We start from the raw sequence: 24,002 nt of genomic DNA, 5'->3' as shown, positions 1-24,002 counted from the left end.
ACCTTTGTTTTCAAATGCAGCTTCTTATTTGGGTTGTTTAACTTGGCTTACCCAGAAACATACTTTCTCAGGGCCCACGTGCCTTTTATCCCCTTTCACATCAAGAATCTGTGCAGCGTTTTGTACCCTTGCACGGCCTTTGGAAACGTAGGCACTAACCTTTTCGTGATTCAGCTTCCCCATATACAGGCTGGGGAGAGCACCTCTGGTGTTGCACATGGAAATGGAAATATTTAGATTTATGGGTTAAAAGGGCAAGAGACCACTGTTACCATCAAGACTTAAGTTCTTGCACTATAATAAGCAAAAGAACTTCCCCAAACTAGTTCCTGTTTATGGTGGCTTATCTTTGTACTTTTCTTTTTAAGGAAAGCATCCAATCTTGATTAAATGTCCTGGTCCTGTCCTGCATTGATGCTAGTAAATTGTTTCAGTGGGTAACTACTCTGACTTTTTAGGAAATGATGATGATATTGCTAATTTGAATTTGTTCAGTGTCACATTCCTGCCACTTGGTCTCCTAACAGCTTTGTATGTCCACGTTATTGATATGGCTAGGGCATTGCCCATGATAAACCCCTTCACCTGATTCTCACCCTGACACTTGTACCCTTTTCAGAGTCACTTTTTCCTGGGTTAATATTCCCTGCTTTTAAAATGCCAACTTCACTGGCTAGCCCACGCTATTTCGTGTCCATGACCCTGGGATTTCCTTACTTGCCATTAACTCGCGCATTCTCCGTCTTAACCATCAGTGATGACTCTTTGTTTTCTTCCAGGTCATCGATAAGAATGTTAGGGAGAATTGGTTACATGCTTATACTCTGAGGTCTTTTAATCACCTTTTAATCAATGTAATTTGTGCCACGTTGACTTGTAATGCTCTAATTTCTCATTCAAAAAGTTGTGTGGTGTACGATCAAATAACTTGCAGAAATCTAAGCACATTACACTGGCACTATTGTCTCAGCAAAAAAGATGTATTAGTTTAACATCTTTTCCATTAACAAGCTTTAATTTGCATAAATTATATCACCCTCCTTTAATTTATTATTACTTGTCCAGTTTCCTCTATTTCATTATTTCTCCTGGGTGTTATAAAACTACTTGGATTATTCTGCTTATGCTTAGGCTTTTTGAAATACAAGCACAGTGCTATGTTTTACCATTTACCTTGTATTTCCTCATTGTTCTGAGGCTCATTAAAAATCTGAGTAAAGTGTCTAAAGAGCTCTGGGAAACTCTCTGAGAGCAAGTTATCTAAATCTGCTGGTTTAAAACTGTATAACTTTAGAAGTTTCTGTTTGGAAACCTCCTAATTCACTGCTGGAATGAAAAGTATTTCATTTTCATACCATGTTAGAGCTAGCTTTTTCTCCCAGTGCAGAAACGAAATACTTACTGAACATTCTTACTTTTTTAGCGTTTCTGACAGTTCTACCATTCCCATCTAATAATGGACTTAAACCATTATTACCTCCTGTCCTTAATAAGCCAGTGTTTACAAACCAGTTTGGAGTTCTCCAATGAATGAAGGAATTATTAAAATTACACGTGCAATTATTTAAGATTAAGATCTTTATAATGGGTGGGGAAGGACGGGCCTTCACCACTACAAAGGCCCTTTACCGCATATTACGCTGATGAAGTGTCCAACTGTCTTAAAGTCTGTTACTCCTTAGTATGTGCTTTATGTCTCCAGTGGGATTTCTGCCTTTTTACCTCCTGTTGTTCAGTGTTGGTTTAATCGGAAACCTGGCATGTGGATCAGCTGGTGGTGCATTAGGCTTCTGTGAAGAGAACGATGCTTTCTCTTCATCTTCTCAATGTGGTATACGCTGCTTGCCAGACTGAGTGTTTACAGCTTGTGGGTTCGGGTAATGAATAGATGCGTTGGGCTTCAAAAAAACAACCTCTGTGGCTTTCTCGTGAAAGCCAAGCCTTTTTTCCCCACCTAGATGCTATTCTAGCTTACGCTCCTTGTCTGGCTGCTTTTGTTTTCTCCTGATCTTCCAGTCAAGTCTTCCTGTCTGGCCACCAGATTACGAAGCAAGGTGATATTTGAATTCTCTAAAGAAGTGATCACGGTGCGTTCTGTCAAAGCTTGCAACTCCTTAAACAATCAAATCCGCCTTCCTTCGACGTTTGCTTTAAATGATCTTGGAAAGGTGTCGGTATAGGGTTATATGTGCAAGAGAAGAGGTGGAGATGTGGCGTATCTGGGAGTCTCAACTTCACCGCTTACTAGAATCAGGAAATAACCCCGTCGTCCACCTCCCTCTTCACAAGGCTTGTATTCATCTGTACAGAGAACCATCCCCAACATTGGCTTGCACTAAGATGCTGTGCTGTTAGCCTTGGCTGGCATGAAACATCTTGATATCCTACGAGCTGTGAAACTTGACATATGCTAAGGCAGTAACAGGAAGAGAATCTTTCCTCAGAGCTTCCCTGGAATGTTCTGACAGTATTTAATCTGTTGGGGTCTACTGTGTCATTCAGACTGATCCCAGTAGGGCAACGAGTTAGAATCAATAGTATCCTTGATCAGCAAATAATTCTACCTTGATCAGAGAATCCTGGTAATTAGAGCTGAAAAAGATGTGTGACATCAGTCAGTCTGCTCCACAGAGTACTCTGAAACATGCTGGCATTTATGTGTGTGTTTCTTGGGGCTTTTTTGGCTGCTTTTGTAATATAACGTTAGCTAGGCTGTGCTTTTGAAGGAGGGCTGCATTATTACTGCCAAAAAAAGGAAGTGACCAGTATTAGCTGCTGCATTATTTTCCCTCAATATGAAAACCCCTGTTTTAAAAATGGAAGAGATGAGGGAGAAGTGGGGCACGGGGAGAGGAAATGACCCCTTGTAATCATCCAGGAAAAGAGCTGGAAATGGAGTTCAGCCCCTGTTTCGCAGTCCCTGAGGCTCCTGACAGTGTCACCAGACTGGCTTTGGCTGTAGATACTGAGGTAGACGTAAGTGGCTTCCGCTTTTCTTCTTTCACTGACGCCCTCATCTCTCCTGGAGTTTGGAATTTGCATAATTGGAACAACTGGTTTATTTGGAATGAAATCACATCCATGGGATTTACCTGAGCGGCACTCGGTGCAGAGCTCAATGGGAAGGAGAAGGTGGCGAAGGGAGATACTTTCTTTTATATAGCTCTTTCATGGTAGTTGAGAGCATTTTTGTTCTCTGGCATGAATCAGAGCAGCTTAGGGCTGGCTGAACGCTTAAATGGTTTATCAGTGAATGTGTGGGAAGTGGGCTGGAGTGTGCTGTGCTGGGGTGGAGGCTGCCCCAGAAGAGTTAGTCATCAAAATGCAAAGCGCACATGTGCAGTGTGTTACACACCAGTCATATCAGGTGTGGAGAGAAGGATCTGTAGATGTCATATGCAGAAAGCCAGCAATGGTTGCTCATTACAGTTCTTTGAAAATGAGGAAATAAAGCTAGGCTTTCAGTATTTTGTGGCCGTCCATGTGAACCCATCAAACATGAATATGGCTGCTTGCCTACAAACAGATTAGTTTTTTATTGCTTTTGCCACCTCTGTGATGCTATAAGGTCCAGCTGTACTATATATAGTACAATAAATCTGGTTTATATCAATGTGAACTTTGATATATTTTATTAATATCACACTCATGATTTGAATATTTAAATATGCATGGCACATACAAAACTGTTATTTAGCTTATGCTTATTTTATTTAATTATTTTAGATTTATAGAACACCTGTCATCGGCTCTTAAGTGCCATGCAATTAATTAAAAATACAGTCAGAAATTCAAAACTGCCTTTCTGGCCCATCTAGATTATCCCTCTCTCTTGAACTCATCACTCCGTCCTTTTCCTAACCAGGTCTCTTCCAGCACCATAAACCTGTTCAATCTAATTCCAGGATAAAACATGGGGAGGACGGGGAGCTGAGCCTTACGATAATGTGCTTGCAGGTACATGAACTGCAAGTTCATGTTATAGGAGGAGAGCTTTGAGAATCCTTAACGTGGATTGCAGTCTTGCTGTCCTAGGTGCTCTACAAACAGCATCACTGAGTTACACAGCCCCTATCCTGGAGATTTTGCAAACCAGGTTTATGCCTAGACACAAAAGGGAGTGCAGTGCAGACCGTCTGAGGGATGAGGTACTCTGGACAGCTTGTTCTCACTCTCAGCCATTTTTTGGCACTGATTCTAGAGATTTCAGTAGGATTTGGCTTTACACGCTGATGTGGTTGCCAGGGCCGCAGGATAAGACCCTTTGTGGAGCGGTGATTTGAGCGTGTCGCAAGATGCCACTAAAAAAGTCACTGGTGGATTGAGGAAGGAGCTGTGGCTAGTGAAACTCTTTGACCTAGTAGCGAGAGCAATGGACCTTGGTTGCGTGGCGGGGGGGGACCTAGTCCTAACTGGCTCCGTGACCTTGGGCAAATAAATGGCATACCCACCCTGTGTGCTAGTCATTCCAGATGGAAAACTGGGTGAGAAAAAAACCTCAAGAGCCTCAGCTGAAACCGTATGATGGCTCTAAGTGAAGCCTTCCTGGGTTAACAGAGCGCAGAGAATTGTACCCAAGTTTGTCTGGGAAAACGAAGGAGGGGAAAAGGTGAGGGGTCAGGCAGCCTAGGCAAAACATCTAGACCTGGAGGAAACGAGGCGGAGGTTCAGGAACTGATACGGCCCAACACCTTTGCTTACAGAGCTCTCTCCCTCTTTGTGAGCTGCTGTAGTGGCACTTCTTACAGGCAGCCCTAAAGAGACCTTTCCTTCTTGCTGCGTACTAAAAGCCATGAAGGGGAGGGTGTGGGAGTTAATGCTGCGTTAACTCCCAGCGGGATACCCGCAAGGTTTGGAAGAGAATGTGCATTAGCATGTCTCAGCTTTCCCCAGTTTCAGCCTTACTGTCAGCGAAGGATTGTTAAGACTGCCGCAGACTTTTGAGGCAGGGATAGCTTGGTACAAAGAATATGTTGGCTCCTGATTTCTCCTGCCCTCTCTACCCAGCCCATCCCCCCTGCCCCCCAGACCATAGTGATCAGTAGAATTACAGAAACAACATCACATTGGTTATTATTTTTTGGCACATCTGGCCCACGTACCCCATAGGAGTTTGCAGCCCTTTTCAAAGTTTTGCATATGCAAAACCTCAAGTTCTTACAGGTGGAGGCCAAAAGGCACAGTGAGAGCATTTACCCAACTTGGATGAAGCACTCTTGACCAAAGCAGCCTGAAATGTATTTGAGAGAATTCTCTTTCCCTTGTTACTGCTGAATTACCTCTTAATAGGCTGCAGAGAGCTGCTGCTGCAAAGTGCAGCGTGAGCTCCCTTCCTGTCGACTAAAGGTCAAGTGTAGCCCCTTTCTGTTGCATGAGGTGACATGGCTGTTCTGAGTAATTAGTTTAAAAAATACATATGTATCTCTTTGTGGTACCAGAAACGCTGGCTAAAATCCGGCAGGAAATAACAAAGCAGTTGCAAACACGCTTCAGAAGAAATTGTTTCACTGTATGAAATATCCACTGTTGCATTTGCAATAAAATTAGCAAGAAGGGAGAATGCCAGGGAAATACAAGGTTAAGCAGCTGTCAAATATTTTTACAAGTGTTGTCTTTATTTAAACAGCAGAGATCTTGGGGTCAGGTTTGGTCCTTTGTTCTGTTCCTACAGCACCTAGCACCATGGAGTTCTGTTTGGGGACTCCTAGCTGTTGTTGCAGCCAAAGAACACATAATAATGATCTAGACAGGAGTATGTGCTGCAGTGATAAAGATACTTAAATGCGCTCAATCTCTCTCTCTCTCTCTCTGTATGTCGGTAACTACAGTGATAAGGAGGGTGTGTACCTGTGTAAAAGGGGCTGAAAAAAGCCCACGTCTGGCAACACTGAAGAAAGAAACCAGTAGATGAGCTAGTGGGCGAGAGAGGTGGGATACAATTTACAGAATACTGGGAGACATCTTCGGAAAAGTAACGAGGCATTTGAGTTTCAGCCAGAATTAGAGAGCATTCTGTGTTTGACTGGACGAGATCAGCTGGAGATGAGCCAGAAGACACAGAGTTTAGTGCAGGTCCTGGAGAATCCAAGGATGTGTATCAAACAGGAGAGCTGCCTTTTACCTCCTTGTCATGTTTCCCAGCCACCTGTACGCTATTTTCCCTGCAAATGAAAGAACAGCAGCCCATTGGACAGGACAGAGCAGTTAGCAAACTTTTTGGTCTTCTTGTGCTTTGCTTCCTTGCAGAGAAGACAGCATATAACTTTATTTTCAAGAAAAAGTAAGCTGTGCTCTGACTGCAGATTGACAGGTGATCGAATAAAAATTAGATGGTGACTCTGAGGAGGAGATAACAGGTGAGAGGCAACAGCACAGGAGCTCATGCTGCATGTTCCTGATTTAAAAAGCATACTCACTGCTTGTCTAGTTGTTCCAAGGTCAGAAAGGCAGCAACAGTGATGCCAGCACAACAGATCTGCCTGAAAATAAGGCACTCTTGTGCGGTATCCCTCCTCCAGGGGAGGTGGAGCTCTTCTAATCTCCTTCCCTTTATCCTTCTTCCAGCTGACCTCCTGGGCTCAGTAAATAACATCTCGGGAGGCTGCAGGAATCAGTGAACAATGAGTGGCCTCCCAGGGGGTCAGAATTTCTTTCCACCTAAATTCCACCTTTGCAGTCTTTGCTAAAGAATCCATGATTATTACTCATTTAACTTGTATTTTTAAATACTACTCCTTGCCTTTCTTTTTGCCCTCCAACTTTAAATGTGATTTCAGAGGGGATTTTTCTAGAGTTCCAGCTGGCACGCAGTATCTAAACAAACCCAGACCTCTGCCTATTGGAGTGCCTGGTATTGCTTTACTCTTACCTTTTTCTGTTTGGGAATGGCTCACCTGCCTGAACACAGCGCAGAGGGAGATTCATTTGAGCCTTTTGAAATGTCTGGAGGGATTTGTCCATCTGATACCTATTTATTTTAATAGGGCGTTTAGTTCTCAGGAGCTGTCTCTCAGACCTGATCTTGCGTCTCCAGAACCAATGGGTGTAAGATTTTGGCCCTGACTTTATTAACTCTTATTTTGGCTGTTTCGCCATGTATCCATCAGAATTCGTGTTTGTGCTGGGTTTTGGTTTTGGTTTGGTTTTGCCTGTGCGGAGACTACATTGTGGAGTTCAAGGGATGTTGTGCTGTACTTTGACATTTGTATTCTGCTTTTGTTTTGAGCCGGAGTGAGGGAAGTCCAAAGAAATAGTTTAAATCCATCTGAAAGAGACTGCATTCCCCTCCTTATGTAGGGGCTTACCCTGGCAAGACTGTTGCTGAGCTGTGTTTGCATTAGGGATCCCCGTACCAGTACCGTCCCAGCACAGTAGATAGACCGCAGCCGGGCCCTGTATCCCTGCTCATTTTCTCTTCCCTTCATCTCTGCCCCTCTCGTTTCTCTCCCTTTCCTTGGTGAGTGTTGCGGTTTGCTATCTCCTTCTTCGCTGGCTGCTTGTAGTGGGGTGCGGTTAGGAAAGGGTTGTGCGGAAATTCCTGCGATGAGCCCCAACCCTTCCACCCCCACACTCTACCCTGGGAGAGACCCAGACGGGCAAGGTGACTCATCTAAGGCTGGCTGAATCCTGGGGCTGCTTGAGGGGAGATGTAAGGCCCCCAGGCAAGGCAGCCAGGCAGCTGGGGGTGGTGGCTGCCGCTTGGTTTGCTTCTCTTTTTACACAGCTGAAAGCACAGGGACCTTGTAGGGTGCAGGGGAGATGGTTTCCAGTTGGCTTTAGGAATTGGTGAGAGAGGGGCACTGAGGGGAGAGAGGAGGGGGGCACGAATGAATGCTTGACACAGCTCTGCCTTCTGTAGTAAGCGCAGCAGGGCCAGCTAATGTCATTGTGCGCTGTGTCATGCCATTGCGGGACATATTCGGTACCACTGCAGCGCTATGAAGCTGGCATGCAATGACGTCCCAAGGTCCCTGACCTCGCTATGTCCTTCCTGATCTGTTAAGGTGGTGAGAACACAGGAGCAGTACGTCAGCAGAGGTATGTTTCAGATCTGCAGGTTAGCCACTGCCCCAGCTGTTGCTTAGCACTCTCTTCGGAGCTCAGCTTCGGAGAGTCACTGTCACAGGCTAGTTCACTGTTTCTCATCCTTTGGTCTGTTGATCCTCGCTGGTGCATGGGCTCCAGAAGTCTCTGGGAAATAATCAGGGAAAGCAAGCCTGTTTGCAGGAAATGTAAGTTCAGTCTGCAAGGGTGGGTCCAGTCCTTCACTGAAAATATTTTAAGATTCAGCAAATCGGAAGCAATTGAAAACCAGTGGCTGAACTTTCCAGTTTTTTGCATTACCTAAGCTGCTCTCTGGGGCAAGGTCCACACAGGCAGAAGACCTGGAGTGAGATATGTTCTGTATCTTTGTCTTGTTCTTCCGACTAGAATGGAATTGACCCTGTCTGCCTCTGGAGGTGGTGATCACGAAGAGCAAAAGTCAGGTCTGCTTGCAGGATTTAAATGGCTCTAAACTTGGGTGGGGGTAAGACAGGGAGAAGAGAATCCCCTCATTTCTTACCCCCCTTCCTGGGAAATGTGGGGAAGGTACAGCTTTTAACTGCTCCCTTCCCATGCCTTCTGGACATACTGGAACACAGGTGTGCCTGTAGAAATGTGTGAAGACATGCGCGTGCTAATGGCACCTAAATATAGCAGCTGCTCCATGCTCCTGTTAACCTGTCAAGTGACTACTCACTCTCCTAGGCTTTCTCAAATCATAGATATTACTCACCTCCGTGACTAATTCCCTATGGAGGGCCTCTAAAGAGGTTTAGAAAACAAGCCCTCTGTCGCTCTGGGGCACAAAACATAATGTCTTTCTTCTCAATTTGGCTAATGAGAGGAGAAACTCCTGTGGAAAGACTTACCCTTGAACTGCAGACAGGAGTCCTCAAGCAGGTTTTCTCCATAGCAGCCCGGCTTCCTTATGAGGAGGCGTATGCACCATTTCTTGCAACGCTTTGAAAGTGTATGCCTGGGTGTCTGCAGGAAAGACCAAAGCTGTTAATTGGAACTGGTGATTTCTGGAGGAGGAAGATGAGATGGAAACGTGCCTAGGGTGGGATTTCACTTTCACTTTCACGGACTGCTCAAATGCAGATGCTTGCCGGGTAAAACAGAGCTGCTTAACAGTGCACAAGAGGATCATGCGACCGCAGAGAAGTCTGTGTCTTCTTGGAACTGCAGGGGGGGAATTAGGATTGGCAGAGTGTAATTGGTAAAGCTTGTATTTGGCTGGGATTTTTGTTTTAACAGGCCCAGAAAATCACCAAGTAAATAATAAGTTGGGACCTTAAATTTGCTCTCCAGCACCTCTGACGGCAAAGTATACCCAAGTAGATTTATTCAAGAAGGAAGAGTGCCACCTATTGAGTCACAAATTTCCCCTCCTTCAGAAGGCCGAGTACAGGTACAGTAGTATCCCATCCAGGTACTTTCCAAGCACAGCTCAGCATCATTCACGTGATGGGAAGGAGCCACAGCCTGGGGTGATACACTCATGCAAGAGAAAGCAAAAGTGTATGCACTAAAAACTGTGTGGTTTTTATTTTAGGTTTTTACAGATGTGCAGTGTTTTAAAGCAGTGAACGTCAATTGCAAAAGTTGCCATCAGCAAGCTTCCAAATATAGACCCTTTTCTGGAGCAAGTTCTTTGTTTAAAAAACTGAAGAAAACCTCCAAGACTTACAAATAGTTGTGGGCAAGTTATGTTAACACGGCTTTATGTACATTAGATTGCTTGATGATTTGGTGGCTTTGCGTGAAAGAAACTATTAGACTTACTTCAGAATAAGTGTTGCATGTGTGAGCAGGTTTGTTTCTTCGTGCGACTGTCTTGAAGTCTCTGTCCATGGTTGAAGTGTTGCTGGAAGCCACGTAAGACCACGCTGTCTCTGTCAGCAGCTTAGCGGCAGACTTTGTTTCCCCCCCTCAGGGAAGTGCTTAAAAGCCTAAGAAGGGAGATAGCAGTTTCCAGACAAAATGTTTCACCTTTAAAAACATGAAAACATGCCCCGCCTCCCCCCCCACCTTCCCCCAGCTTTATTCCAATTAATTTTGGTTCTGCTTTTCACTCCCGTGAGAGATGAAGTTTTTTCCACCTGCTCAGAAAACTCTTCCCTTTGGTATTTCTTTTTTTTTTTTTTTTTCCTTCCAGCTTCTTCTTTTTTATTCTTTTGATGAATTATTTACCTCTCTTGGGTTTTGGGGGTTTTTTATATTCTCTTTGTGTTTATCTTCAAAACAGACAACTCCCAACACTCTCTACTTCCATTCAGTACTCATTGGAAAGCCACTGTATTTGTTGGTCGTTTATTTCCCAGTGTTATATTTACATGTACAGATGTATTGTAAATCATGCAGTATGATCTCGTGTTGCTCCTAATGTGCTGAGCCAACTAGTTGCGTATTTCTGTGAGGAGTTTTGGTTTATCCTTTGGTTTTGTTAGTATACACAGTCTAAGTGGAACATGTGGTTCTAGGTGCTGCACAGTCACAGCGAATGATGAGCACTACCTCCAGTGCTTGCAGAACACATCGTTGAGGCAATCTTACAGACTGCTTGAGCTCAGCAGCTCAAGCTATAAAGATACCGGCGTAGCGTGTTACACACAGTTCTTTACAGACTGCAAGCAGCAGTATCAGATCTTCCTTCAGTTACTCACAGGTAGATCTCAGCTAGGTTTCTTTTTCAGGGGTGCACTGGTTACTGAGTGGTGGGAACACCAGATTTGGAGACGGGACCGTTCTGTTCCAGTCTTGGATCCTCCACCATTTTACTGTGTGACGATGAGCAAGTTGTCCCACCATACTTTCCCTTGGTCTCACTTGCCCAGAAGATGATACAAAAGTACTTCATAGCAAGAACCGCGTGGCCTTTTTGCAAAAACTCCAGGCCTTGAAGTGAAAGGCTATGGACAATTGCGAAGTGCTGTTACTGATACGCCAGAGTTGGACTTCAATGTTTGCGCATCGTGTCTGTTGAGTGAGAAGAATGGGTTTCACATTGTGATTCCAGGGACTGCACCTTGTGAAGCTGATAATTGGTTCCTTTTTGTTGTCCTTGTCAGAGGTGTTGCGACGCCCACAGCAAGTCATCTGTCTGACACCCCATTTTTTTATACGAAGCACCGGAGCTAGGAAGTTCGCTGTACTGTCTCTGGATTAGGTTCCCTCTCTCCTGGCACAGTTAATCAGCACATGTAATCTGGTTTCTGAGCGGGAGTGGGGTATGACAGCAACTTGATCTTGTAGCGCTGACTTCCCTGTTGAGGCGGACGTTCAAATGTGTTCCGGTGACTGCCATATAGCAGTTACTGTGAAGTCCATAAAAGTGCACCAGGGAGTGAAACATCTGCACACTATACCAGTAGGCTGTGGGAGACGCATCCTTGCCCTGACCAGCTTATGTTAGGGATGAGTGTCATCCTCAGTCATGACATACCTCTTTCTGGTGCTCTCAGCCACGCAGCGTTTTGATGGACTGAGGGCATGTCAATCCTTAGCAGTGCCAAGAACAAGGGAGGGATTCCCCTGAGTCAGAGAAGCTAAGCAGGAATTTGGCATGCTTTTAGCCTCATGCCTGATACTCTCAGAGTCGCTTTCCTTTCATTAATTCCACTCTGTGCTGCAGCTGAAGAGCACGTATTAAAACTCTAAGGAGGCATGTCTAGTAGTTGTTCAAAATCAGTTAATTTTTTATTGGATTTGAAGTCAGACTTCATGGGCCAAACCCACCCCTAGAGGACTGGGGATGGGGAATTGCAGGCGGTCGGGACTTATTCCAGATAATTGACTTTCTCTTCTGTGTCCACCCTCGCTCTCAGATTCACCTAAGAAACCTCCCTATCTTTCCTTCTCCACAGTGCTAAGGCTGAGAGGCCTTTGTCCCTAGCAGCCTCAGCCGTCAAGATCTATTAAATTAAACATACACACACATCACAGCCCTGAGGCTATTAACCCCCCATGCACACAAATAATCCATTGTGGTCTAAGTAGAATAACTTACGTTTGGACCCTGATCTAGTCCAATTCATTTCCACACCTGCGGGAGTGACCTTCAAAACTTGCTTGAGGCTCTGTCTCAAAAGTCGTTTTCTCATTAGCGGAAATGAAATGTATTGTGGAGCTATTGCTCTGTCTCTGCATCTCTGGGGAGACGAGTGCAGAACAACACTTCTAGTCTCTGCCCACAAATCATGCCAGGCCGCCTCGCTCCCAGTTGGTTTTCTAGAAAGCCTTCTTCCCTGACTCCTCCTCCCTTTCCCTCCGCAATAACGTAATTAAGGTTAAAGAAAGTCCTTGCAGCGTGTCCCCAAAGGTTGCAATGAGCAGGGGCTGCCATTTCAAATGCTTTGGGCGCCTGAGTGTGCCGGTGGACAGAGAAGGCACCTGTGGTGGCTCACAGCCTCCTGCCATTCCTGCCCGGGACGCTCTGCTCTGCCCTCTGTCCCCCTGATGACTTCATCTGCTTTTGCTTGGCCTTGTGGCCCAGGACTGAATCTCTTTTAAAACAATACAATTTATTCCCATAGTAAACATGCTGTAGAATTGCTTGCTTTGGTACCAGTGTTTGCTTCCAGCTGTCATCTCTGCCTGTAGTACTGTTAGAGCATAAGGGGAAAAAAAACCCCAAACCCTCCTGTTGTGCTTTGAGTCCTTGCCATCCATCAACCAGGGGTCACAGTAACTGCAGATCATATGCTCGGGTCTCAAAAACTGCAGGAAATCAGTCTTTGTTACATGGAAAATAAAGCAGTCTATGGGGAAAATAACCATAAATGTTCATTATTTGTACAGGAAAATCAATTTGTAGGCCAATTGACCAAATAAAGTAATACAATTTGCTGGGAAATCCCCCAGGTGTGGCAGGCAAATCATGAAGTGGAAATGGAAGCAGCGGTTTTCATAGGTAGTCTGTGGTGGTTTGGGGGTGGGAGGGATGTGGGAGGGAGACGAGGCTTAAGAAAATTAATAAAACTACAGAAAAGGGTACCTTTAGCTGTGCAGCCAGTGGAAGGAAAGGTACTAGTGAAAGGAGAAGGGGAAATGGTCTTTTTCTTGTTTTTATCTCGCAGAAGGTGGTGGAAAGAGGTAACAGTGCCACCATACAGTGCGTGATAGCAAGGAAGGTGTTCTCTTGAAGGGGTTGACGAACTGAGAAGTGGAGCCCCGTGGTATGGCTGGAAGCAGCAGGAGCAGAGTAGTGACAGACACACAACCCTTCTCGGTTCTCCCTCATTTTGTCATCTAGCCAGCGAATCTTGGGCAAGTCGTTTCCATTGTGCAGGCTATGTGTGTGGAGTAAAATCAGATAATCGCCCCAAAAGGACTTTAAGGAGGTTCTGTGAGTCTCACGTCAGTGGTAAATGCCATTTGCAGCCTTAGTGCAGAAGTGATTGTTTCTGAACAATGTCATCAAAGTCTAGTGACGGGTACTCTGTGCCTGGACAGCTCTTTGTCACAGGTGCATGTTGACACTGGTCAAGTTAAAAAAGCTAAGGATCAATTTGTCAGTCAGTCTCTTCCAATTATTTGAACCAGATCCTTGTGCTTCCTTAGGTGGAGGCTGTGTGTCTGTGCACATACAAAGGCAATGAGATTGGGAGGGAGGGAGAGGGACATCTTCCGCTGTTTTTTACTTGAAAGATGCATTTATGACCATAGCACTAGAAGGCATTGCTACGATATTGTAGTCCAGTTCCTGTGATAGTTGAAAAGGGTCCACAGAGCTGCTTTTCCACACTGGATGTGAATATATTGTCCCTTTGGCTCTGCAGCGGCCTCTCTGTGTGACTTAGTTCATCGGCTTACATATCTTCTTCACACTTTGCACCTCTGTGAAATGGACCTACTGCTCCTCACCGGCCTCCCAAATGTGTCAAAAGCCCTTAAATAACAAAAGCTTATAAAACACGTTGTGCTTTCCAAATGAAAAGTATTGCATAATGGCAGTATCGGTGTAGCAGATGACAGGCTTATTGGCTCAGATTTCACTTGCTTTTGGCTCTCTGTGATAGGGAAGGGGCTCCAGGGAGGCTATGGCTTCACTCTTGTGCATGCAGCAGGTGTCAGAGCTTTTGATTTGTGAAAAAGGGTCCTTTCAAAGCCTTGAGTGGCACTGCAGAATACATGCTGTTCAGGCGAACGCTGCCAGTCATGCCACATCTGTGAATGAACTGCACCTTTCTCTGTTTTGCTTTGGTATTGATAGTTTAAGAGTATGACGGGTACTTAAACACCAGGCTTTTTTTTTTTTTTTTTTTTTTTTTTGCAAAAGTGGAAGCAATGCCTTAATTAATATTTGTAATTTTCTTGTTTGCTTTGGATTTTCAAAGTTTGCTTGGCTGTCGAGAGGGTTGAGTCATTCCGAGGAAGCTTTGTGGGCAGACCTGGCTGTTGCTCACTCAGTGAGTGGCAGCTCTCTCCTCAGATTTTTCAGATCTACTCTTCAGTGCTGGGATCAGCCTTGAAACACTACAGTATGTGGATCTTTTTATATCTTTACCAGCCTGAATGATCTCTGTGCAGGTGTTAACTGAAGATTTGAGCTGAAGGTTCTTGAAGAGGCATGTCTACCATGCAGGGAGGCTGGTGCTGCGCTGCTGGGTGGTCCTACCATGGAGGCAAATGTGGCTGATTTTTGGCACCAGCCTCCCTGGGGAATACTAGGATGTAATGCAGAGCTCTGGTTACTCAGCCTCCGCTGTGTGGAGCAGCTGCTGTTTCTCTGCTCTCGTCGGTTTGGTTGCTTCAGTTTTGAGGGAAACTGCTGGGAAATCAATTTTTTTACAGCTGAGAAAAATTGCCCTCTGGTTAGTTTCCGTCTCGTTCTGCCCATGACAAGAGTGGTCCAGCTGTGGGGATGGACAGGAGGCATTTCTTGGGTCAGTCTAACACCAGGGTGTTTGAGGAAACTATGGCTGGGGTTAGGGACTGACAGTCTGCGAGTTCCACTGATGCCCCTAGGAGCTTGCATTTTCAAAGTCATCAGTGATCATGGGGCACTTCAATATTTTGGAAGCCCAGCTTTTAGGATGGTGTTGGACCTGATTTTTCCAAAAGAACCAGCTGTAGCTCTCAATAACTACAGCAGCAGCAAAATCTTCTTCCATACGGACAACTGAAGAAAAGGAGGAACTGACTCTCAACAAATCCAGGTCTGTCTATCCATTAAGTGAAGATAGTAATTATTGAACTTTGTAAAACACACCAAACTGTTCAGATGAAGCCTGTTTTGGTTTCTATTACAGCAACAACATGCATTTTGGGAGGAACTGCTTAACGTTTCTGTTTGATCTCTGTGAAAGTTGCTCTTTATGACAGTGAAGACTTATGAAAAAAGAAAAAAAAATCTCAAAACAGAACTTGAGGCAGAAATTGCACTCTACCCAATGGAAACCTGCAGTGGCTGGTCCTCATTCTTGTAGGAGTTGAACAAAGCCTGGGTCTGTCTCCTTTTGGCTGAGCAGGCTTTAAGCCACTCTTAGAAATCTCAAGGATCTCAGAGAAATGCTTTAAGTGTGTGTCTCCAGAGCAGAATAAAAGTATAAACCCCAGTCAAATTCCGCTTGATGAAATATTTCAGACTCACTGGGAAAGGCTGTGTTCTCTTGGACCTGATGTAATGAAACTTTGGAGTGAAACATTAATACCTGGGGGCAATGATGGACAGTTATTTTGTTCTCTTGTCTTTCTGTTACTCAAAAGGTACAGCAGTGAGGTGCGCGAAAAGAAGGGAAAATGTCTGAAAGCATCCGTGCCCTTTTGCTCCTTGTCTCTTCACCAGAGAGGAGGAGCAGGAAAGGAAAGAAAAAAGAGAAAAATATGTAAGTTTTGCTTTTATTTAGGAGATAGCATCAGTGTACCACATCCTCAGCTGGTGTAAGTTGACTTTTACTCCATTAATACTGACTTACATTGCCTGAGGACGTGGCTTCACATCTCTGCTTCCTTCTTTGCAACCTCAGACTGAAATGGACAAAGTTATTTGATGTGGAACAGACATAGAAAACAAAGACTAGGCCACTTTGCAGCCTTCTTCCAGAGTTTTTGAAAACAGGTAGCTCCAAAGGACTGATAGGTTTCCTATTTTAGAGTTACCTTCCTTCAAAGACTGGAAATTCCAGTTGGCTTTTCCAGAAGAGCATAGCTCTCGCTCTATTAACAAATTATCCTTTAGGCTTTATAACTCACTCAGAGGTAATAAATGGGAAATGTTCCTTTCTGTTCACGGATCTTGTTCATCTGTCTCTTTAGGGCTTCAGAAAAAAATGTTGTTAATATTGGTGGGAAGAGCTGCAGCTTCCCTTCTGTGTAACTTTCTTTTGGTTTAAAACATACATATTTTCTCCAATTATAGTGGTACCTACAGCCCTGATTCTATGCATAGCCTCAGACTCAACATGTCATTCTCTGCTCCAAAGAGCTTACAATATACAACGTGTAGAGAAACAGGTACAAGGGAGAGAAAATGTAACTAATGGCTTTTTATAGCAGGAAGGCTGAGCGCAATGGGGTCAAGTGAGTTGCCTAGGATCACCCAGGGAAATTGTGGTTAAGAGTAATTTTCTTCTTTGATATACTTTCCCTCTCTCTCTTTCTCAAAAGATAAAATACCCTAAAAATGGGCCTGGACTGTCTGTACTGGAATCGATAGCTTCTGTATAAAGCAGTTGATGACAACTCAAAACTGTTAATGAGGAATCGTCAAGCGTAGACCGAGAGAGCCTGCTGGGGTACAGTTATTCCCAGAATCTGTTGTCCTCCTGACTACAGCTCTTAGACCTGTCTGGCTATGCCGAGTTGCCTCCTCAGCTTGCCTCTAGTCATTGCCAGAACTTGTAAACCACTTTGATGAGACTCTGATGAAGAGTGTGACACAGTCCCCCAAACCTGGAAGAGTCTTCGTGGTCTGTACTGCGTCAATTTTTTGCCTGACCATTGCTGTCTGTTCCTTTCTGCTCCCTCTGTACTTTGGGCCATCGCTCCTGCGCTGGAACAACTTCCAGCGTAACATTGGTGTCACTGGAAAGAGATGATAAATAATAAACCTATTAGTGGTCAGGTTAAAGGGCTGGACTGCAGCTGTCAGGGAGGCAGAAAAATAGATGCAGCGGAAGGCTGCCGACTGTTGTTTTATTCATTTGTTCATTACTGAACGCTGGAGCAGGAGGTAAGATGAGAGGCTGGACAGCTGCTTCTGTCTGTGACCTCAGTTTTGACGGAGAAGCTGGTAAGCGCAGGGCAGCAGAACTGCACCCATACCGGATTTGCTACCGAAACAGTCGGCCTGGTAGCACGTTGGCCTGGAACGCCTAATGAAGGCCCAGGGGAGAGTGGAGGATTATCTTGGAAGGCAACTGACCCTTTCTTAGGTGTTTACACTAATCACAGCTGAAGGTAAATGCAAACTCTGTCAGTTATCCTACAGGGGGATGCGTGGGCTCGGTTGCTGTACGATTTCACTAATTAAAGCCATTTGACTAGGTTTATTATTTGAAAAAGTAAAAGAAAAATATTCCAGGCTCTCAGAACCTCCCCCTTTCCTTTTCCCTATCTTTATTATCAATAAAAAGAGAGAGAAAATGCTGTCTGGACTTGAGGATTTCCTTCACATATGGAAAAGATTTAGCATTCTTCAGCTCCCAGCATTGGCAGCGCACAAACCTCCCCTCTTTACCTCCCCCCAGCACTCCCTGTCCGCTCCCTGTATTTCCCAGATCTACATATACAGAAAGAATGCATGTGCTGTTGCTTCTGCAGGGTTTGTTTTTTTTTTTTTTTATCCAATAGAAATTGTTTTTGAGAGTTGAATCACAGGCACGTGAATCATCTTGCAAACAGCTTTGATATTTTTATCAGTGTGCAAACTCTTTGCAGTTCTGTGCTTTTTTTCTGGTACTGATTTGGATGCTGAAGAAGCGGTGTCTGTAGGGACTGCACCTGCTCATCTTCTTGGGTCAATTCCCAATGGGATCAGATGTCCACAGTTTGCCTGGCAGTTCATGTGGACTGGCAAAAGTTTTGCTTTCATGTGCATTTTTTTTTCCATGGAGCTTTTTGCCTTGCAGCTCATAGCAGAAGCCTTTCCATTGCTGGGATCAATTAAATGCTCACCAGGGACTCTCTCTGTGAGGAATCTTTCCTTTTCTGGCTGACTTTGAATGTCACACCAGGGCGTTCAGCTGTTTTGACCTTGTTGCAGTAGCTCCCAGGGCAGGAAACCTTTCCTAACCCTCCCTTCCTGTCTCTCCCCCAAGTCCTGTGCTCTCCGCCGGTCATTCCATCTGCAAGCTCTCCCAGGGCTCTTATGCAACAGTTCGGTTTTTGGTATTCTTGGCTGAGGGAACGCGGCTCCAGGGGAGAGCTATGAGGGGGTTGGATGGGTGGGGGGGGGAGAAAGATTTTATTTTGTAACTCTACTGACCTTGCTTAGCCACACAGAGCGGAATTTTCCCCTGCTCTCTGGAAGGGAAGAAATATCACCACTATTTTCTTTTCCATCTTTCTGATGGTCCTTTGCTTTCATGACAGAATGATCGGGCTTCCAGGCTTCTCCGCTCAGGTAACCTACCGCTGTTCCCAAGTTGTTGGGTTTTTTTTACTTGTAGTTGCATCTCTAGGCTTGGGTAATCGGTAACTTTAAATAGTCTGTTGGTACCCATCTGATTTTTCCCGGGGAAAGGAAATATGCCTGTCTGTGATTTTTAAAAACAAAGCAACCCCCCACCCAGACAATACTTTGAGAGGCAATGAAAGCAATTAATGGTGTCAAAAGACCCTAGGAGGGTGAAGTGGTGAGTGACCGAGGGCTGGACTGACGCAGGAACGGCTGGGTGGGTAGCTGAATGTGTCTGGGGAATAGAGGGTTATTGACTCAAACTCCAGCTGTGTTTCGTTAGCTGGAATCATAACCCACAAAATTAATCTTTAACAATGTATAAAGGGAGGGGAGTCCTAATACGTGAGGCAGTTCTGCAGTGCCCTCAACACTCACCCTTGCAAAAGCTTTGGAGAATTGCAGAAAGGTTTTACTTTCTAGTTACACTAATTAAAGAGAGGATAAGTGATACTCTGTTCTCCACCCCTCTCCCCCATCCAAAGGGTGAGGGAGATGCTTGTTACGAAGGGAAGGTGCAAGCTCTGAAGAGGTTTCCTCTGAGCTGAGTCAGTGTTTGTCCTGAAAGCAAACGTCTTTGACTCCTCTCAGGCACCGAAGAGGTTGTTGGAGGATTTGTTGGATGGTCGGGGAGAGCACCGGTGCAATAACTCTGCAGCAGCGTTTTGGCTGGCTGGCTGTATTTCACCTACAGATGTACGTGCTGAGAACAGGTCCTCAGTGGGGATCCTATGTTCCCCCTGCTCTCAGGGGTATAATCTGTTCCTTATACCACCTTCTGTCTGTGCTCCCTGGGCCAGGCACCTGCCAGGCAGGCAACCTGGCTTTGCTGGACTGAGCTATAAGACGTATTTACCGCTACGTATAGTTCGTCTTTTTGCTGGGGGTACTGCACCTGTACTAACAGCTGTTGGCTCTGTAGCTATAGAAAATGCTCCTTCTGACCCATTGGTCAAAACTGTCCTACTAGATTAAGCAAGCCAGCTGGCAAAACACACCTTCCCCCTTTTCTTCATGTGTGTAAAAATGGAGTTATTTAACGGAGGGGAGCTAGAGTCCCCGGATGCCCGGCTGTCTGGCAGTAGGTGGCTATTGATGGGGTTGTTTTCCCAAGCATCAGACATCCCAATGAGTATCAACAAATTGGGAGGCAGTTTTCTTTTTAAAATATTCAAACCTTCTTATAGGGTTCATGGTTCAACATCAGCATCCCATTAATGTATGAGATCACTCTGTAACGACACTGTCACACAAATACAAGCTTTTTTAATGTGAGATTATGAGGCTTACATCAAATATCTATAAATCCTAATGTACCTCCCCGTATATAGCAGTGCCACTGTAGTCTCCGGGTATATTCTTGCACATAACACTGCTCTGCTAAGTGCATACTTTACTATCTGCCACTGCGTGCCAAGTGGTAGTTGATAACCCTGAATCTGAGTAACTGTAGGTTATCTCAATATACTGCTCAGCTCCGTAGGTACATGCCTGTCCTGTAAGCTGTCTGTACAACTGGCAAAGGACTTTAGCAAAAGCCAGAGTCATAGGAATGACTCCTTGGATGGAGCGCTTCTCACAAATGAGTGGGTTTTATTTGCAGCTTGGACCAGTGCCCTTTCAAGTCAATGGAAAGACAATTGATTGTAGCAGGGTCTGGACCAGGCTTCTGGCTACCCGTGTGCTTAATTTAAAAGTAATGTATATCTACTGGTGAATGCCTCTAAACAGATTAAGAAAGTGCAATTGATTCAAAACTGACTACAGATGAACGGAGAAGGCAAAATTGATTGGCTCAGTCTATTTTAATTTTCTGGGAATGGAGAAATGTAATAAATAAATAAATAAACAAACAAATAAATAAATAAAATGCCCCAAACCTAATGGCAAAAATGCAAAGTACAAAGTAAGCACAACTTTAAAAAATGCATTGCTAGTGCTGGAATGCAGGTGTTTACAAGGGCACTGGAACCACTGTGGCCCTGGTTCCGATGTTGTCCCTGTCTGGTCAGAACAAAAGCAGTACAGGTCATCTGTGACCAGAGATTGCTGCAGATGCAGGTTCTCTTTTCCATTCATGTCCATTTGCTTGTCTTTTAAGGGAAGAAGCTCTCTGTGTGTTAGGTGATATCTATCTATATAGGTATGTATATACATATTTGTATATTACATATATAGGCGTATACATGTGTGTGTGTATATATAGGTGTATATATACGCAGCAGCTTTAGGTGTAAGGATACAGTTTACAGAGAGGCAAAGTATAAGCATTCTGAGGAGCAGGGGAAAGGGGGAACCTGTGTTCCTGGTCTGGTGGGCTGTTTCTCTAGGTTTAGTGCCTCCCTTTTTGTTGCACTCTCACTCTTGTTAGGGCTGATGAGTCCCTGGGCGGTCACTGAGACCTGGTAACTGCTCAAAGGTACCATAATGGCCATAAAATGATTTTTAGTATCTGATCAGTGCCGTTCTCTTTAGTCTGTGAAGTCACAGCAGAGAGTGAATTGCAATTATTCTGAAGCGGAAATTTGCACACCCGCCCTCCCCCTTTCATTGTTGTGATAAATTGCAACTTCAGAAAAATATATATATAAAGCTTTGGCATGATAAAGCTCATGCTGATATCGAGTCCTAGCTTTTCGGCATGACAGAAGTCTGGTGCAAATAGTGCCCTCCTTGCTTTTCCTTTCCTTCCCCTCACTTTTCCCTTTCTCTCCTCTTCTCCCTACTGTCCTTTTGACACTGTGCAAGCTAAAGTCACAAAGATGGCTTTAGATGGAGGGTAAGCTCTGCGCGCATTCTCTGTACGCACTGGAGCAGGAAAGGGGACAGGGATGGAAACGCACCTAGTATGCGAAAAGTATTTAGGGGTAGGAGATGCGCAATTTATATTGCATGTTCCTCCGGGGAACAGGCAGTGAGAAACTTCTTTGCAAAGGGCCACATGAGTGGATCTCTACTACTGCGCAGGGGAGCCCACAGGGGTGAGGGAAAGCGTTTGCTGTTTGTCGCACAGATGCAGTTGGCCCCTCGCACCATAGCGATTCACCTTGTGCAGGTCAGTCTCTTGAGAGTCCCCAGCAATATTTGCAGTTAGGATATTCTCCTGTGTGTGAGTCTGGGCATTTGGACTCACTACAAAGCCTGTTGCAGCTTGATCCAAGTTTTGTACTTGGGATACTCAGAGATGTAGGAGCATTCGCCTTGTTGCTGTCCACAGGTGTGTTTTTCTTCTTCATGTCTCTCTCAATACGAAAGTGCGTGTCTTTTTCCTTGTATACACGCGTTTTCCAATTTTTAAGCCAGTTTGGCCCACTGCTCTTCTCTCCCCTGGGTGTCTGCTGTTCGCAGACAGCTGTGTTCTTGGCTGGGACGTGCATCAGAATGGGAAAGCTAATGTGCCTCCTTGGGGTGATGCCTTCCAGATGGATTTAGCTAATTATCGCAACGATTAGGTCTCCCCTTAATGACCACAACTGGAATTTATTGACAGAGGTAAACAAGAAGTTTTTGTTTTGTATTTGTGGAAAGTTCTTAATTTGTTTAATTAAAAAAACATGGGCTCTTCTATCACTTAGTCTTCCTCCGTTCTCCCCTGCAGAGAGCCTGAGTGGCTTTCCCAGGACGTTTTCATTTTGCCAGGTTTATTTGGAAAGTTGGAGTGGATGTTTCAGAGAAACTGTCATTAGTTAAATGTTGCTCTGCACTTATTTGACCTGTTTCGCACACCTTTCTTCCTTTTGTTCCAGTCCTTGCTAAAAACATGTTTCTTTTCTATGACTTGTCCTATTGAAGGAAGTATGCCTACATACCTGTACAAAGAATGTGCATGAAACTGTGCTTCACTTCCCCTCGCTGTGGTTCCCTTCCCAGTTTCATGATTTTGTTTGCTAAAGTTTTAAATTCTGTGGGGCAATGACATTACAGTCTCCCTGGGTTTCCAATGTACGTCTTCCACTGTATGTGCTCGTATTATGGCTCTCGGTCTTGGTCAATCACAGATCGAGCTAGACACTCCAAGTGCTAGAAACATGTTCTATCACAGTGAGAGCTAAAAACCCAACACACTCTAGCTTAGGCTGCACTAGGCTCATATCTTCTTGTGGATCAGGCACAAAGGGTGCAGGGACAGAGTAATCTGTAATGCATTCGCATTACTTGCGGAAGACAGGAGGTTGGGACCAGGGTCATGTTGTGCTAGGTTCTGTACACAAATACACATGCAGTGAAAAAGCAGCTTTTGCCTCCTGGGAATTTTCCTCCTGTTTATTTGTGTCTTGTCAGGAGTGAATTGTTGAGGGAACTACACTGCCAGGACCACCTAGGGAAAGTCTGCACAAGGCAAGACCTGCTAGATTCATCTGAACATGCAAATGAACAGTGAAGAGTAGCCTCAGTAATTCAAGTTGAAATTGATGTGGACTGTTCACTGGTGTGAGAGACAAACCTGCTGCTGGCTGGCATAGGCAGTTTTCCCTTTGCAGTAAAAAGTGTTCTGGATTGTCTGGATCACATCTTCCCTGGGCTACTGGCAAAAGTTTAATTTAAGCTATTCTGCTATGTTAATGTGCAACATTTGGTAGGGAATACTCCGGAGAGGGAGATTGGTGCCTAATTCTGCTGCCATCTTCTTTTCCTGTTGGCGTGGATGAGACGCAAGCTGGGAGTGAAGAGGTGGGGAGAGACTGGAAGCGCATGACTTGAATGTTAGAACTGGAAGAACTAGCTATAGATAAACCTCTTCTGAAAAGTATTTTGCAAAGCGAACATAGCCTTTGCCCACCCAACATACCAGTGTGAAACCTGCGATGACTAACAGCATTGCCTTCGCGGGGCAGCCATTTGAGAGGAGCTGCTTGGTTCTGGGTTGCCTAATCAAATTCTTGTTTTTCTTCTCTTTTCCTCCTTCCCTTTCCCATTCCAACTAATTCCATGCTGTGCCAGAACCGTGGTCGCCTGGCAGAGAAGAGGACGATCCCCTTACCTCCAACCAGGATCCCGAAGAAAGAGCTGACCTCAATTTTCTCGCATAGTGACGACAGCGAAGAGAGTGATAAGAGCAATGGTCAACACCCTGAAGTAAAGCAGGAGGAGGATCTCCATATCAGTATCATGAAAAGAAGGTACTTTCCTGCTAGGGAGTGCTGCATTGCAAGAGCAAAGACAGAGAAAACTGGGCAGCAGGTGACCAGCTTTTGTGGGCCAATACTGCCCAGGTTGCCCAATGGAGTAATCTCCAGAGCCTGAAATTAAAGTGCAAATGTCGCATTATAGCCCAGAAAGAGTAGCTGGGTCCTCTTTTCTACTTACTCACTCCTGTTCGGGGCGAGTAGGGCTCTGT

The 24,002-nt window shown here is 44.9% G+C and overlaps 1 protein-coding gene across 8 annotated transcripts in view; it reads left to right on the top strand.

Annotated features, from left to right (window-relative positions):
• Positions 1 to 24,002, top strand: part of SAMD11 (sterile alpha motif domain containing 11) — a 124,739-nt gene that overhangs the window by 13,226 nt on the left and 87,511 nt on the right. For all 8 annotated transcript variants that reach the window (XM_030018579.2, XM_030018580.2, XM_041124635.1 and 5 more), the window contains exon 3: positions 23,606 to 23,784. In XM_030018579.2, coding sequence (XP_029874439.2) covers positions 23,606 to 23,784 — 179 coding nt within the window. The remainder of the gene's footprint in view (positions 1 to 23,605; positions 23,785 to 24,002) is intronic.

The sequence above is a fragment of the Aquila chrysaetos genome, chromosome 6 (genome assembly GCF_900496995.4).
Source record: "Aquila chrysaetos chrysaetos chromosome 6, bAquChr1.4, whole genome shotgun sequence".
Taxonomy (NCBI): Eukaryota; Metazoa; Chordata; class Aves; order Accipitriformes; family Accipitridae; genus Aquila; species Aquila chrysaetos.
Note: the sequence above shows the minus strand (reverse complement) of the source record. Positions and strands in the feature narration are given on the sequence as shown.